Source organism: Puma concolor, chromosome E4 (assembly GCF_028749965.1).
Source record: "Puma concolor isolate L17-30 chromosome E4, mPumCon1.1.hap2, whole genome shotgun sequence".
Classification (NCBI taxonomy): domain Eukaryota; kingdom Metazoa; phylum Chordata; class Mammalia; order Carnivora; family Felidae; genus Puma; species Puma concolor.
In genome coordinates, this window is record NC_141683.1 from 58569924 (window position 1) to 58585524 (window position 15601).

The window sequence follows — 15601 nt, forward strand, 5'->3', positions numbered from 1 at the left end:
TACCCACCATGTCCTGTATTTAAATTGTGTGAAAATGTTGTGCCTTTGTGCTTATTGATACCCGTTGGTGTTACAAAGTACCTGTTTTGTTCAATTGCCTTGCAGTTTTTTTTTTTTCCTAGTAGGTACAAACCTGTTTTAATTTAAATGGTTAAGTCTATTTCTAAAAATAATATTTAAAAATTTTTAAATGTTTATTTACTTTTGAGGGGTGGAGCAGAGAGAGAGGGAGGCAGAGAATCTGCACCGGCACAAAGCCGGATGGGGGGCTCGAACTCATGAGCCGTGAGATCATGGCCTGAACCGAAGTCAGAGGCTCCACCGAGCCACCCAGGCACCGCTCTAAAAATAGTATTTGAACGTCAGTGTACCTGAATATTTTATTGTCAGTTTCTTCTCTTACAGTCTCCAACCATGATCCTTTTCTGAACTTTGTGGACAGAGGGAGGGTTCATCTTCTAATCCCACTTACTGATCATTTGGCCATGCCTAGGATTTTTTCCAAGATAATTTGTCGTTGCCTACAAATCCTCTTATCAGAATCAGCACACATTGGAATACTGTACCTGTTGTTTTGTTTTTGTTTGTTTTAGTTTCTTTTTCAACCCTTCCCACTACAGCCTTTCTTTCTCAGGCTGCAGTATATCCTCTCCTGTGTGAGTCAGATTGTCTAAAGAGGACACTGTTAGTGCAGCTGATAGAAACCCAGCTTGAATCTACTAATTCTCATTTAACTGGACTGTTGGAAGAAGAGCAGAGGTTGAACAGGGTTTAGGGAGACGTGGTTGACATCTCTCTTCTCTCTGGCTTTTATATTTTGCTCCTCTTGATTGTCAGGTTCATGTTCTGGGGTTTTTTTTGTTGTTGTTGTTGAGAGACAAAGTGTGAGTGGGGGAGGGGCAGAGAGGGAGGGAGACACAGAATTGGAAGCAGGCCCCAGGCTCTGATCTGTCAGCACAGAGCCCAATGCGGGACTCCATGCGGGGCTCAAACTCAGGAATCATGAGATCGTGACCTGAGCCGAAATCTGACACTTAACTGACTGAGCCACCCAGGCGCCCCTGTCAGCTTCATGCTCTTAAGTAAGTTTTGCCCAATACCTTGGGAGAGAAGGACGGTTGCCAGCAGTGAAGGGCTTACCTACTTATGAACATAGTGGAGAGTGCTTTTTTCCCTGGTTCTAGCTTAAAAAACAAAACAAAACAAAACAGTGAAGGCCTCTGATTGGCTTTTGCCAATGATAGGCCCATTGCTGTGTGAATTGCTCTGGTCTTAGCAGAGGGCTGATAGGTCTTGCTGTTACCTCCTGACTTTTCACTGAGACCTTGGTCATACAGTTGTAAGGGAAAATGGCAGGCAGCTCCCATTCCAATCAAATGACCAGTGAGATCAGTTTTCTTAAAAGAGGATGGGGAGCTGTTAATCTCAGGAGAAGCAAGAGTTTTTAGAACACCAAAGCAATAGATGTCTGATATTAACGATTGGATGCAGGGTGGCCATTTACAAAGAGGCTTTTGAACAATCCGAGTGAAAGGTAGATACAAACTAAGGCACTGGGATTGGAGATGGAGAGGTGATTTGACATTCAAAAAATTTAAGAACATTCACGGAGTTATAAGCAAACCATTAAAAAACAAATTAGCTATGCAAACACCAGCCAAGGGGAAAAAAAAAAAAGTTGTCTGCTTTGACCCTTTCGAACTTGTTTGCTGCAAGGCAGGCAATTTTACTTTTTTTTTTTCCTTTTGCTACTTCATTTACATAGTTATTGTTATTTGTTCAGTCATCTGAACATTTTCTGTCTAGAACAAAGTAAAGGACATATGGTTATTGACAGTTTGTTGTTTCGAGCTGTTAAACACAGAACAGGTTTCTTAAATGCCTCTCTATCCTGCCTCCACACATAACCAACTGAATATAAAAACAGCAATATCCTTGACTCATGTCTGACTGTTCTTGGCAGAATGGCGATATTACTTGAACTATAACTTTTTTTATTCGTTTATCTGTGAACAGAATTATTCTGTTCAAGTGGTACATCTTCATGGGGCGTGGTTTAATGTGATTATAGATTTCTAACAGATGTAGATTGTAGATCTCTTTGTGTTGGTTAATGCACGAGGCTTAATCCTGCTCCCATATTTAAATGATTCTTTTGTAATCGTGTGAAGCATCTTCTTTATTATAACAAGAAAGACCCTTTACGTTATCGGCGAGAGCAAATCGATTTTCATAATAATCGGTTTATTTGCCTCTTGAAATGTGGTGACGTTTGCACTAATGGTACAAAACCAATGGTGGGTAACACTGCTGGTGCCTTAGCAAAAAGTAGCAAAAGACAGTGGAAACAAACTGCACTAATAGTCAAGTTTTTTTTAATTAAATTGTCATGTGCTTGCAGAAAGAAAAGCCACTTTCGCTTAAGAATGTCCTTGATGAAACAGAAAAAATTAATTTTATTCATTCTTGACCTTCAAGTATATGTCTTTTTAATATTGTGTGTGAAGAAATGAGAAGTCTGCATAAAGCACTTTTGTCCTATCCTGAAATATAATGTGATCTTTAAGAATAGCATTTGTATAATTGTTTGAGTGTTGAGCTCAACTAAAAGGCTTTTTCATGGGATATCATTTTTACCCAAAAGAATGACTGGCAGACATACTGTGGTTTTTCACACTTAGGTATTTGGCGTGAATTTTTCTTGAAATTAAGTAAGCCTGTTATTTCAGAGAAATGGCAACTGACAAAAATTGTTGCCAAAGGTAAAAATGCAAAAGAAGGTAAAATGAGAAATGAAAATCATAATTATGTTCTTGCAAAAGTATATTTACCACCTTAAGCTCGACAGCTTCCTAATAACTTACAGACTATTCTGATGAAATTGGTGGCGATGTTAACAAATGTGATTTTTTTTTTCCTGATGTACTGTAATGAAATGAGTCAGCATTTGGAAGATCTGCACAACTGAGTGAACTAATATTTTCCAAATGATCAATGTGTAATGTTATCAAATCATGCACGGGTAAAAGATTCTTTCAAAGTATAGGATAGACCTGTGATTTTTAATGTAGCAGGGTAAAACATTCATTGGTAGAAGTTTGAAGTTATATGTTGCAGTGAGATTTTAGGAGAATACTGTTTGTCAAAGTAGAATAAATACATTTACATTAAAGGCTATTAAAATACTGTACTATTTTCTAACTAAATGTACTTTAACCAAAACAACACATAGCAGCAGATTGGAAGCTGGAACAGATGTAAGAACAAGGCTGCTTTCTATTAAGTTAGACATTAAAGAGATTTTCTAAAACGTAAAACAATGCTACACTTCTCATTAAATTTTTTTCTTCGAAAATATAGTCATTTTTTTCTCGCAAAATGTTATGTATGCCAACATGTGAAGAATTTTTGTTATATTTAAATTAACATTTAAGAATTTTCTGTTTCAATTTGTAACATAACAAATATTGACAGATATAACCTATATAAGTACAAGTTTTTTAGAATCTTTAATAATTTCTAAGAACTAAAGCGTCCATGAGGCCAAAAAGTTGTGAGAACTTCTGGCCTATTGGGTAAAATCCAAACATCTAAGTATGGTCTGTAAGTCCTTCTGTCAATGGTTTCTACCACCTCCCCTGCCTTCTCTCCTGGTTTCCCCTCCACCAAGATACATACATCGCTGTATCTGTGCCCAGCGCTCTCTTTGTCATGAACATCCATCTTCTTCCCACTCTCTGTCTAAAGCAGCCTCCCAGATGTTGCTTAGGACATTTATCTCTGGCAATACTCTTTGTCATAAATTCTACTTTATCTGAAATTAATGTAACCACTGCAGCTCTCTTGTACCTATTGTTTGCATGGTATTTTTTTCCATCATTTATTTTCAACCTATATGTGTCTTTATATTTAAAGTTGTTTTTTTTGTTAATAGCATATAGTTGAATCTTGTTAATTCATCTAAAATCTCTGCCTTAAATGGGAATTTTTAGTGCACTAACATTTAATGTAATTATTGCTATGATTGGTTTTAGGTTTACTCTTTTATTATTTGTTTTCTATTCTCCTTGCCCCCCTTTCTTTTTTGGATTAACTGATATCTGATATGTATTAAATTCATGTACATTTTAAACCTACAATACAATGCTAAAATTTTTGCTTTAATCAGACATGTTTTTTTTAAGTAGGCTTTTTATTTTTTTTTTTTAAGTAGGCTTCCTACCCAGTGCAGAGCCCAACACAGGGCTTGAACTTAAGACCCTGAGATTAAGACCTGAGCTGAGATCAGGAGTCGCTTAACTGACTGAGCCACCCACATGCCCCCATTAGGCATGTGTATTTTAAAGAAATTAAGAGGAAAAAAAAATAATCTTTTGTATTTACCCACATATTTACTTTTAATTATGCTCATTTCTCCTGAGGGTCCTATTTTTAATCTTGTTACATTTTCCTTCAAGTTAAATAATTTCCCATTACCATTTCTTGAAGTAGGAGTTTGGTAAAAACAAATTCCTTTAGAGTTCTTTTTTCTCGAAGTGCTTTATTTTATCATGCTTCTTGAAGTTTTGTGCTGGGCATGGAATTTCACATTGACAATTTATTTTTCTTATAGCACATTAAAAATGCTTAGCTGTCCACCTGCCTCCAGGAGAGGGAGAAGTCAGCAGTCATTAAAATTGTTATTCCCTATATACAGTGAGTCATTTTCTCTGGCTGCTCCAAAGATTTTCTTTATTTTTTATTATTAGACGCTGGATGATGATATGCCTAGTTTTGTTTTTTTTTTTTTTCTTTGAGATTGGTTTAAAAAAGCACACAGTGGATTCAATAGGTCAACAAATTTGGAAAAAATTCAGCCATTATATCTCTAAATATTTTCTGTATTATTTTAGACTCCAGTTACATGTATGTTATACTGCTTCAGCCTGATACTCTGTTCATTGTTTTTCAAAAATTGTCTGTTCTTTCTTCAAATGGGACAGTTTCTGTTGATCTCTCTTCAGATCGATCGACTCTTTTTATGTCTAAATTTATTCTGCTCTTACGTCCCTACTGTGGATTTTGTAGTTCAGATGTTGCATTTTTCGTTTTTATTGTTTTTATTTGATCCTGTTTGTGGTTCTTAATCTCTGTTGATATTCCCTATCTTTTCATGTATTTTGAGTGTATTTCTCTTTTATTCGCTAAGCAGTTCTAACGGTAACTTTAAAGTCTTTGTTTCTTAATTGTAACATCTGCATCATCCGAGGTTGGTCTTCATCGATTCTCTTTTGTCTTGGAATAGGTCATGTTCTTCTGTGTCCTCGTGTTTCAAATAATTATGCATCATATCCTGAACGTTACGAATGAGATATTGTAAAATTATGGATATTGTCATCTTCTTGAAAGATATATTGATATTTTAAATGCAACCAGTAAACTTGCTGAATTGATCCGGCAATCTCTGTTCCCACTGTGGTGGGTGTTAACTCAAAGCCTCGTTCAGTCCTTTCAATCATAGCTGGGCTTTTTGGAGTCTGCTTCATGCCTGAATGCTTCAGTTTTCCCAAGATTTGAGCAACGTTTATACACAGAAGTCAGGCTTTCTTCTCTGGCTTTTCTTTTTCCTGGGATTATCCGTCTACTCACCTTCCAGTGGCCATGGTTGCCTAAACCTTGTCTTCTAGTTCTTTAAATTTGCTACTTCTCTGGGTTTTCAATCAGAGTTTCAGTGTAGACCGTGGCTTTCTCCTCAGCCTAAATACTGCAAAAACAGGGAACCCACTCAGTACCTCCACGTACTTGTATTCTTATGTTTTTTCCCCCCAGAGTTTATAGTTATTACCTGAGGGAAGGTTATATTCCAATAGGAGCTACTCAGCCATAGCAGAAACAGAACTCTCCTTTTTTTCCTCCCCGCTTTTTGTATTTATTTGTATTTATTTGTATTTATTTGTATTATTTATTTGTATTACCTTAAGTATATTTTGGGTTATTGTTTGTATATGGCATGAAATAAGTGTGCACTTTTTCGCTCAGATCATTAAGCCAACATTTTTAAATAATCCTTTTCCTTCTTTCTAACTTTAATTACCCATTTGTAATTTTCCAGTGTTTTCAAGTGTTTTGGTGTTTGTTTGCTCCGAAGAGTCTTAGAGTTCTTTAGGTCTGCACCAGGCAGAGCCGCGATTGTTTCTTTGGTTATTTCTGAATTCAGTGAACAGTATTTGTGCAACACCTACTACATGTTGGACACTACGCTGGGCGCTGGAGATACAGTGAGAGCTGAAATGAACATGGTCCTTGCCTTAGGGAGTTACATTGCCCAGCGAATTTTACATACCAGGCTTCCACGTATGCGTTTCTTTTTCTCGTTAAACTTGTAGAAAGACAGTGGGATTTGGAGATTACACTAACATTATCATTTCAGGCAAGTTATCGATCCTCCAAAACCTGATAGGAGTGTTGCTTTAAGGATTAAGTGGTATCAATTCATAATAAAGAGCTCAGTCCCCAATAATTGTTAATCAATTTTTTCTTTCCTAACTAATATTTTTCCTGTTGATTAATGACTTAGAATTCTGGTTCACATTCTCATATCCAATATCATCTGAGTCTTTGGTGCAGATTTTTAGTGGGTTATCTAACTTCTTTTTCCTAACACTCTTAATACATATCTTTCAAGTGTCTCTAATGTCAGCATACCATCCTGCTTATGCCGAAGGCTTTATCTACATTCCCAGGGCCCTTAATCTCCTTTAATTCTGGACTGTCCCTCCATCCTAAGAATTTCCCCCTCTGTTTGATATGGCAATACTACTGTAATATTTTATTCTTTAATTTCCTGCACATCTCTTTTTACATACCCTTCTTTACTCATTTTCATTCTTTAAGTCCCAAACTTTAGATATTTTCTCAAAAATCATTCCTCCCAGGTTGTTTTTTTTTTGTTTTGGTTTGTTTTTGCGTTTCCTCTTCTTTTTGTCAAACCAGCAGACCTCTGTTCTCCTCATTTCAGCTCTAACCTGTCTTCACTCCTCATTATTAGCCTTCTACCTGTCTAGCTATTGGATGTAATCCCTTATCACCTATTTGGAATAGGGAGTGTATTCACTCATTCATCAATCATTTTTTAGTTACTGGATATGCTGTCTTCTCAAACACTGATCAGTGTTCTGTTCTAAGATTCTATGTTCAGAATAATTTGCTGCCTTTCCCCTTAATTGTTGGTTCATAACCTCCGTGGCAGCTTTCAGTGTGTAATCTGAAACTGGCGCCTGAAGTCATAAGGAGGGACGGAAGAAACAGGAAGGCCACTCCAGATTGGCAGCTGGCAGTTTCAGAAAGCAAGGAAACTTACATGCAAGGCTTGCGTTGGGCAGCAGCCAGGCAAGTGGATCCCACATCCACCTTCCAAATCTTAAAAAGTTTCTATAGAGGCCTTCTGGGTTCAGTCACGCATGCCATGTAGGTATTCTCAGCACCACATTCCTATCTCAAGGCTGTGTCCTTGGAGCAGCCTCTGGGAGTGGGAAAGGCAAGCAGAATGCACATTCCAAGGATGGGGGAGGGAGCAAGGAGCCCTGGAGTGCCGGGGTCCAGCTCACCAGTCAGCTGGCCATCATTCCATCTTGGTGTCCTTCCCCAGGAGCTCAATCAGTTCGTTTTTCTTACTTGTTTTCTTCTTAAAGATGCTATCAACCTTTCAGTCACTTGGACTCAAAACCTTTATTTCTACATCTTCACGCTCTGTGTTCAATTTAGTCCTGTTAATTCTTGTTTGGAAATGTCTTATATTAATTACAATTAATTAATTAATTGCCTGTCATTATTACATCGGTAATCTTCCTAAAACACTATTTGTCCTGTATTCTTCTGCTCAGCATTTTCAGTGACTCTCCGTCTCTTTTGGCAGTGTTTCCTCTGGAGGAAAAATGTTCTGATGGACCCCCAGTGTTGACATAAATTATTGTAATTATACTGCAACTTAAATATGTCCAAATATAAAACTAAATATAAACCTTTGTGCATGCAACTGTACAGCTGAAGCAATTTACAAATTCATCACCAACAAAACTATAAAATGGATAAAATTTAAGTTAACAACACCGATTGGATAAAGGATATTTGACAAAACTCAGTCACGAAACTCAACGCCGATATGATGCAGACTGCTGTGAGTTGGCGTGGGCCTGTTCTACCCTTCAGACTTCTGAGAAACCTTTGTTTTTTTCACAATACACCCTGGTATCATTTGGTCTTCCCTTGGTACAAATGCATCATTTGAGAAATAGATCTATCGTTGTCTTTTTTTTTCCCCCTCCTATCCCTCAATCTGCTGCAATTATAATAGCACTACTTGGCTACAGTAAAATAGTAAATAAAAGTAAATAAAACGGATACTCTTTGGTGATGTTGGGTTGCTAGGTAAGCATCAAGGTCGTTCCAGAATATATGGGATGGGGTGTGCATGTGTGAGTGTGGGTTTAGTTGACTTGGAAAAAAGAAGCTTAGAAGATTTTTATACTAAACTAATGGGATTTCAAAACCAGTCCTAGACTCCCAGAATCTACAGACCCTATTATAAAAAGTGCTGATCTGTGGGATAAGGACCCAGTTCCTCATGTTGATATCCAAGGCCTTCATCAATTTGAATGAAGTCTCTTTTCCTTTTCAGCTGTTTTCTTTTTTTTCTTTTTCTGACTTCTTACTCTCATGTGAGCACCCTCACATTTTCTTAGACCTGAGCCTTCTGTCCTTTTATACCTGTGTCCCCACGTAATCCCATCTATCTACGGCCTTTAAGTACCATTTCATGCTTTCATTTCCCCTTAAAGCTTCTGCTACCCTTCAGTTATAATTTGATTTTTCTTCTTTGACCTCATCCTTGGAACTCCCATACCCAGTACTTTGGCATTTCATTTCATCTTTTTTTTTTTTTTGTAATGTTATTGTCAGTGGTTTATTTTGCATGTTCCCTATATCACTAGACTTCAGGGGTCTTAAAGTCAAAATAATACCTTAAAGATCCTTTACATCGTCTTCAGGATAATTGTTGGTATTCTGAAGTACTTACTTGGTAAATCAAATGATTACATGTGGTGCTCAATAGTAGGGATTTAGTTTCCTTTAGAAAAATAAGTGGTTTCTTCATATAGAGTGTAAGCAAAGTGCCCTGATGTAGAAAATTTGCATTTCTAAGAAACTAAAATGCCTTGGCAATATTGTATTGTATTTTTGCACTCATTTGTTCTGTATTTTTAGGACTCCTGGGAAAGATCCTTATGGCTATCCGGGATGCAGGTTTTGAAATCTCAGCTATGCAGATGGTAGGTAGTTTGCAGTGAGTCATAACCTATTGAGAGATTTTTAAAAAATGTTTTACATTGAATTTTCTCTGTGCACTTGTGAACTCAGCACATTAAAAATAAAAAGATATAGTTACTGAACCTGATAACCTTATAATAAAAAATGTTTTTGAGATGATTTTACCCACAGAATCTTTCACTGAGAGAACTAAAATTCAAAGGGTAATTTAAGCTTATAAAATCGGTTTATAAAATTCCTGGGACTTCAGTTGCACAATGAATATAGACAGAAACAATGTAGGTAGTTCCTACAAACAAAAAATAGTGTTAAGTTGAGTAGTTATAATGAATTTTTGGTGGCCTGGATTGGTGACTGAGAAGAGAATGGAGAAGGAGAATCGGTTGAGATTTTTTTCCCCCTAACCAGGGCCTTTTGCTGGTTTCTGGACTTTCCCTCAGAACCTTCTTTGGAGTTAGTGCATTTCAGCCCCTCTGTTGGCGGTCACACCATTGGACCTGCAGGGCCCACGGCTGTTCTCGAATCGCCCTGTGGACACCTTTGTAGGAAGCCCTTCACTGAACAGACAACATCCACTTTTGAGCTCACACCTTTGTTCTCTGCTTACCCATGCACTTGACAAGAAATTGGGTACCAATTGTTACAGGAATCCAATAAACCGTGTTTCAAGGCCAGCAAGTTTATGCTGTTTTGATAGTGAATTACCAGCTTTGGAGCTGAGATTTTCCATATATATATATATATATATATGTATGTATGTATAATTTATACGTTCTTTTTCTGAAAAGGAACTGCTTTTGATTTCTTTTAAGTCTTAGGATCATCCAAAATCAGGGGTCAGAGCAGTAACCAAGATTCTGACCACTTTGTGTCCTGATTAGTAGGAATGCCTACAAGCCAAAAAGAGGTCAGAAATATCAACTGGTTTGCAGTCATTGGGCAAAACTTGGAGACTAATGACAGAGTTGATATTTGAAGAACCTTATCTAGGATTATGAAGAAATTGTTAGGCAAAACGTTCTAAAAGTATTGGATTGGTGTTATATTCACAGGACTGTAGGACCTAAGCCTGTTTTAAAAGTATGTATTTTGTAGCAAACTTAGATTTAAATATTGATCTGACTCTAGGCCTACAAGCTAGCATGGTCATTGGCCATAGTAGGTGCTCAGTGAAAACAAGAATAATAATAAAAAAGATTAATTGCACCTATAGGGGAGGCATGGTTGCTTAGTGGCAATCACAGCCCTTGAGTCTGGGAGTCAGGAAGCTCTGTTTCTTTCTTTCTTTCTTTCTTTCTTTCTTTCTTTCTTTCTTTCTTTCTTTTTAATTTTAATGTTTGTTTTTGAGAGAGAGAGAGAGGAGGGGCAGAGAGAGGGAGACACGGAATCTTAAGCAGCCTCCAGGCTCTGAGCTGTCAGCATAGAGCCTGATGCGGGGCTTGAACTCACAAACTGTGAGATCCTGACCTGAGCTGAAGTCGGAGGCTTAACCGACAGAACCACTCAGGTGCCCTGGGAAGCTCTGTTTCTGAATCATGGGTCAGCTGCCCTCTAGACTCGTGGGTCTGCCTGTCAGTGAGAACATTATTGTTTGCCTCAGTGGATTATTTTACAAATCAAATGAAAATTAAAATAAATTGCAAATTAAATTAAAATAACCCTATACAATGCCTCGTGGAATTTCCAATACAAAATATAAGTATTTAAATTATATATTCTGTTATTATTTTGTTATATTAAAAATTCAACAAGTTGTGGGAATGTAGGCTAAAACACTGAAATCGAAACAAAATTCACTGACTGTTATAGTTATGTTGCCTATGAAATAAATCCTCCCAGTGTGAATTATTGCCTGGGCAGGCAGAAATTTCTTAGTGATCTGTATTTTTGGCAACAATAAAGAAACAAAATAGGGAAGAAAATAAAATTGTAAATTCTATTTTTTTTAAGTTTATTTATTTTGAGAGAGAGGGCGGGGGAGGGAGGGAAGGAGGGAGAAGGAGAGAGAAAGTGCACAAGCAGAGGAGGGACAGAGAGAGAGGGAGAGAGAGAATCCCAAGCAGGGTTCCTGCTGACAGTACAGAGCCCGACACAGGACTCCATCCCACAAACCATGAGATCATGACCTGAGCTGAAATCAAGAGTTAGAAGCTTAACTGACTGAGCCACCCAGGTGCCCCTAAAATTTTATTTTATTTTTTTTATTTATTTTTTTAATTTTATTTTTTTAACATTATTTTTGAGACAGAGAGAGACACAGCATGAACGGGGGAGGGGCAGAGAGAGAGGGAGACACAGAGTCGGAAGCAGGCTCCAGGCTCTGAGCCATCAGCCCAGAGCCCGATGCAGAGCTCAAACTCGCAGACTGCGAGATCGTGACCTGAGCTGAAGTCGGACGCTTAACCGACTGAGCCACCCAGGCGCCCCGCCCCTAAAATTTTAAATTCTGAGCCAATTAAAAAAAAAAAATTAAGGTCTTAGTTCTTGAGACCCTAGGACTTATTTTTTGTTTATTATTTATTTTGACTGTTACTGTCAGTGCAGAGCCTGACCCGGTGCTTGATCCCATGAACTGGGAGATCATGACCTGAGCCTAAATCAACCGTTGGATGTTTAACCGACTGAGCCACTCAGGTGCCCCAACACTAGAACTTAATGAAATTTTATTTTTAATTAAATTTGAATCCAGCCTGGATAAGAAGGAGTCTTTATAGATTTATCTTATAAGCATTCTCTTACAATTCGGTTTGAATTTCAATTTCCAGACGACTCGTGTAAATGCTAAGTAGGGATTTTTCTAAATGTTTGGGAGAAAAGGGTACTATTTTTGGCCGCTGCAAAATTGGAAGTACATTGCATTAGTAATAGTTCTGCTTCTGCTCATCTATCAGTAAACAACATGACACTGTATATAAATTTTTTCGTGTGCATGGAGAATGAGGCTTTATTCAAAGAGAGGTATAGTGTAGTGGCTAGGGGCATGACAGGTGAGGTCAGACTGCTTGAGATGGAACACACAGATCTGAAGGTTACATAACCCTTATGTACATCGTGTGACTTATGTCATGGGGTTGTTGAGGGGATTAAATGAGATGATGGCGTGCAGGTCCTAGAACAATATTTGATATATCAAGTGCTCAATAAATGTTACGCATTTTTATCGTTGATGAGTTTATCTTCAACGACACTTTTTCAGAGTATTTAATTTGCGCAAGGTTTAGATTTTAAAGAAAATACATCCAGGAGGTCTTAAGTGTTGAGTTCTAAGCGTGGCACATTTTGCGTCCTTTTATTGGTTGACTTTTGTTCTGTTTTGTTTTGTTTCAATATAGTTCAACATGGATCGAGTTAACGTTGAAGAGTTTTATGAAGTTTATAAAGGAGTAGTGTCTGAGTATAATGTAAGTATCAAAGCGAATGTGAGGCATTGGTACTGAAAACAGTTTGTGTATCTTAAATGTTGGGGATCTCATCTGAAATTTATTCATACTCATGAAGGTATTTACAAGTCCACCAGTTGCTAGCTGATCATATCCAGTGACTGAGGCGTTCTTATCCCTGAGAGCCACTGGATCAGATATTAAAATATCATGTTGTTTCATTTATGAAACAAAAATATACAGGCGTGCAAGAAAATCACGGAAGACCTTGCTGGCATAGTGACACCCTTAAATGTTATCTATGAAGTTAATAATATTCTCAGGGTAGAAGACTCTCCAGGATGCTTTAGAAAGTTAAAAGCAAATAGTTCTTAATGGTACAGTATAACTCCACAGCAGTATTTAACATCCATTTTAATGGTATAAATGCAGGTAGAATCATCCGAAAATATGGCTGAGACTGAAGAAGTATATTTATTTTATTTTTATTTTTTTAAGTTTATTAATTTATTTTGAGAGAGAGAAAGAGAGGGGGAGGGCCAGAGAGAGAAGGAGACAGAGAGAATCCCAGGCAGGCTGTGCCCTGTCAGTGTATAGCCCAATGTGGGGCTCGAACTCACAAACCGTGAGATCATGACCTGAGCCAAAATCCAGAGGCTGATGCTTCATTGACTGAGCCACCCAGGTGCCCCTGAAGAAATACTTATTTTTCTGGGAAAGCCTTTATCTTTCCTTCTATTATGAATGACAGCCTTGTTGGACAAAGGATTCTTGGCTGCATATTTTTCCTGTTCGGCACATTTAATCCCTTCTGCCCTGCCAAGTTTCAGTGGACAGGTCTGCTACTACCCTTGTGTGTGCACCCTTGTAGGTTAAGGACGGTTGGTCTCTGGCTGCTTTCAGAATTCTCTCTTTAGCTTTGTAGTTTGCCAATTTCACTATGATATGTCATGGTGTTGACCTGTTCCTGTTGATTTGGAAGGGAGTTCTCTGTGCCTCGTGGACTTGGATCCCTGTTTCCTTCCCCAGACTAGGGAAGTTCTCAGCTATAATTTGTTCAAATAAACCTTTTGTCCCTGTCTCTTGCTTTTCTTCCGGAATTCCTATGATATGGATATTGTTTGGTTTCATGGAATCACTTAGCACTTTAAATTTTTTTTTAAAGTTTATTTTTGAGAGAGAGAGAGACAGAGTGCGAGCAGGGGAGGGGCAGAGAGAGAGGGAGACACAGAATCTGATGCAGGCTCTAGGCTCTGAGCTGTCAGCACAGAGCCCGATGTGGGCCTCAAACTCGTGAACCATGAGATCATGACCTGAGCCGAAGTCGGACACTTAACCGGGTGAGCCACCCAGGTGCCCCTGGAATCACTTAGCTCTTTGATTCTCCCCTTGTGATCTAGTAATTTCCTTTCCCTCTGTTTTTTGGCTTCGTCATTTTCCATAATTTTATCTTCTATTTCACTTGTTCTCTACTCTGCTTCTTCCGTCCTCACTGTCACTGTATCTAGTTAATTTTGCATCTCATTTATAGCATTTCTTTTTATTTTTTAATTTTTTTTTTAATGTTTTTATTTGTTTTTGACAAGAAAGAGACAGAATGAGTGGGGGAGGGGTAGGGAGAGGGAGACACAGAATCTGAAGAAGGTTCCAGGCTCTGAGCTGTCAGCATAGAGCCTGATGCGGGGCTTGAACTCACAAGCCGTGAGATCATGACCCGAGCTGAAGTCGGACGCCTAACTGACTGAGCCACACAGGTGCATTATAGCATTTCTTTTTTTTTTTTTTTAATTTTTTTTTAACATTTATTTATTTTTGAGACAGAGAGAGAGCATGAACAGGGGAGGGTCAGAGAAAGAGGGAGACACAGAATCTGAAACAGGCTCCCGTCTCTGAGCTGTCAGCACAGAGCCCAACGCGGGGCTCGAACCCATGGACCGCGAGATCATGACCTGAGCTTAACCGACTGAGCCACCCAGGCGCCCCGCATTATAGCATTTCTTAATTCATCATGACTAGTTCTTAGATCCTTGACCTCTACAGCAAGACATTCCCTGGGGCCTACAATGCTGTTTTCAAGCCCAGCTATTAGTCCTACGACTGTTATGCTAAATTCTTGTTCAGATATATTGTTTGTATCTGTTTTGCACAAGCCTCTGGCTGTCATTTCTCCCTGAATTTTCTTTTGAGAATTCTTCCCTTTTGTCATCTTGGCTACGTTTCTGTCTTTTGCGTGTTTTAATAGCTTGTTACATATCCTGCACCTGAGAGTACTACTATATTAAAAAGGGGTCACACACTGTCCAGGGCCTGGCACTTCAGGAAGTGTTTTTCGTGTATGTTGCATTCACTCTGTTGTTGCATTTTTGCTGCTCTTTCCCGCTGGTCGGTTGTCTGCAGAGCTCTTCCTTGCGTGTAGTGGTGGGGTGTTCGGACCTTCAGCCAGGTGTGCTTTGATTTGTTTGTTGAAGTAACCATGGAAGAAACGTAAAAAGTCAGGGGGAACCTGATCCCAAACAAAAAGAAAAATCAAAGGGGAGAAAAGAGGGCGAAACAGAGAATCAGCTAAATCCAGAGAAAGAGAAAGGAAAATAAAAAAGAATAAGAGAGAGAAAAGGTGTAAAAAGAATAGAGTGAAAGTGCTGGCTACCCAGCTTCCCTCCGGACAAAGTTGCAAACAGTTGAAACCTCTGGGTTTCGGCTCCCAAGGCTGTTTGCAGAATAGAAACTGGCACTGTCCATATTCTCGCTCCCCAGTCTGTGGTTCGGAGAGGTTTTCCTGTTGTGCTAACTTGATACTTCAATTTCACAGCCCTCCTCTCTCTCTCCCTTTTTGTCTCTCCAAAGAAGGGGTTCCCTCCCCTCTGTGCCTACTCCGTTTTATCTCCCCCAGTTCACGTACCCTCCCTCCCTCCCAC

At 38.6% G+C, this 15601-nt stretch overlaps 1 protein-coding gene across 2 annotated transcripts in view; it reads left to right on the top strand.

Annotated features, from left to right (window-relative positions):
* The window catches only part of NME7 (NME/NM23 family member 7), a 263016-nt gene that overhangs the window by 114442 nt on the left and 132973 nt on the right, over nt 1–15601 (top strand). For both annotated transcript variants that reach the window (XM_025926224.2, XM_086693698.1), the window contains 2 exons: nt 9244–9308; nt 12639–12707. In XM_025926224.2, the coding sequence (XP_025782009.2) occupies nt 9244–9308; nt 12639–12707 (134 nt within the window). The remainder of the gene's footprint in view (nt 1–9243; nt 9309–12638; nt 12708–15601) is intronic.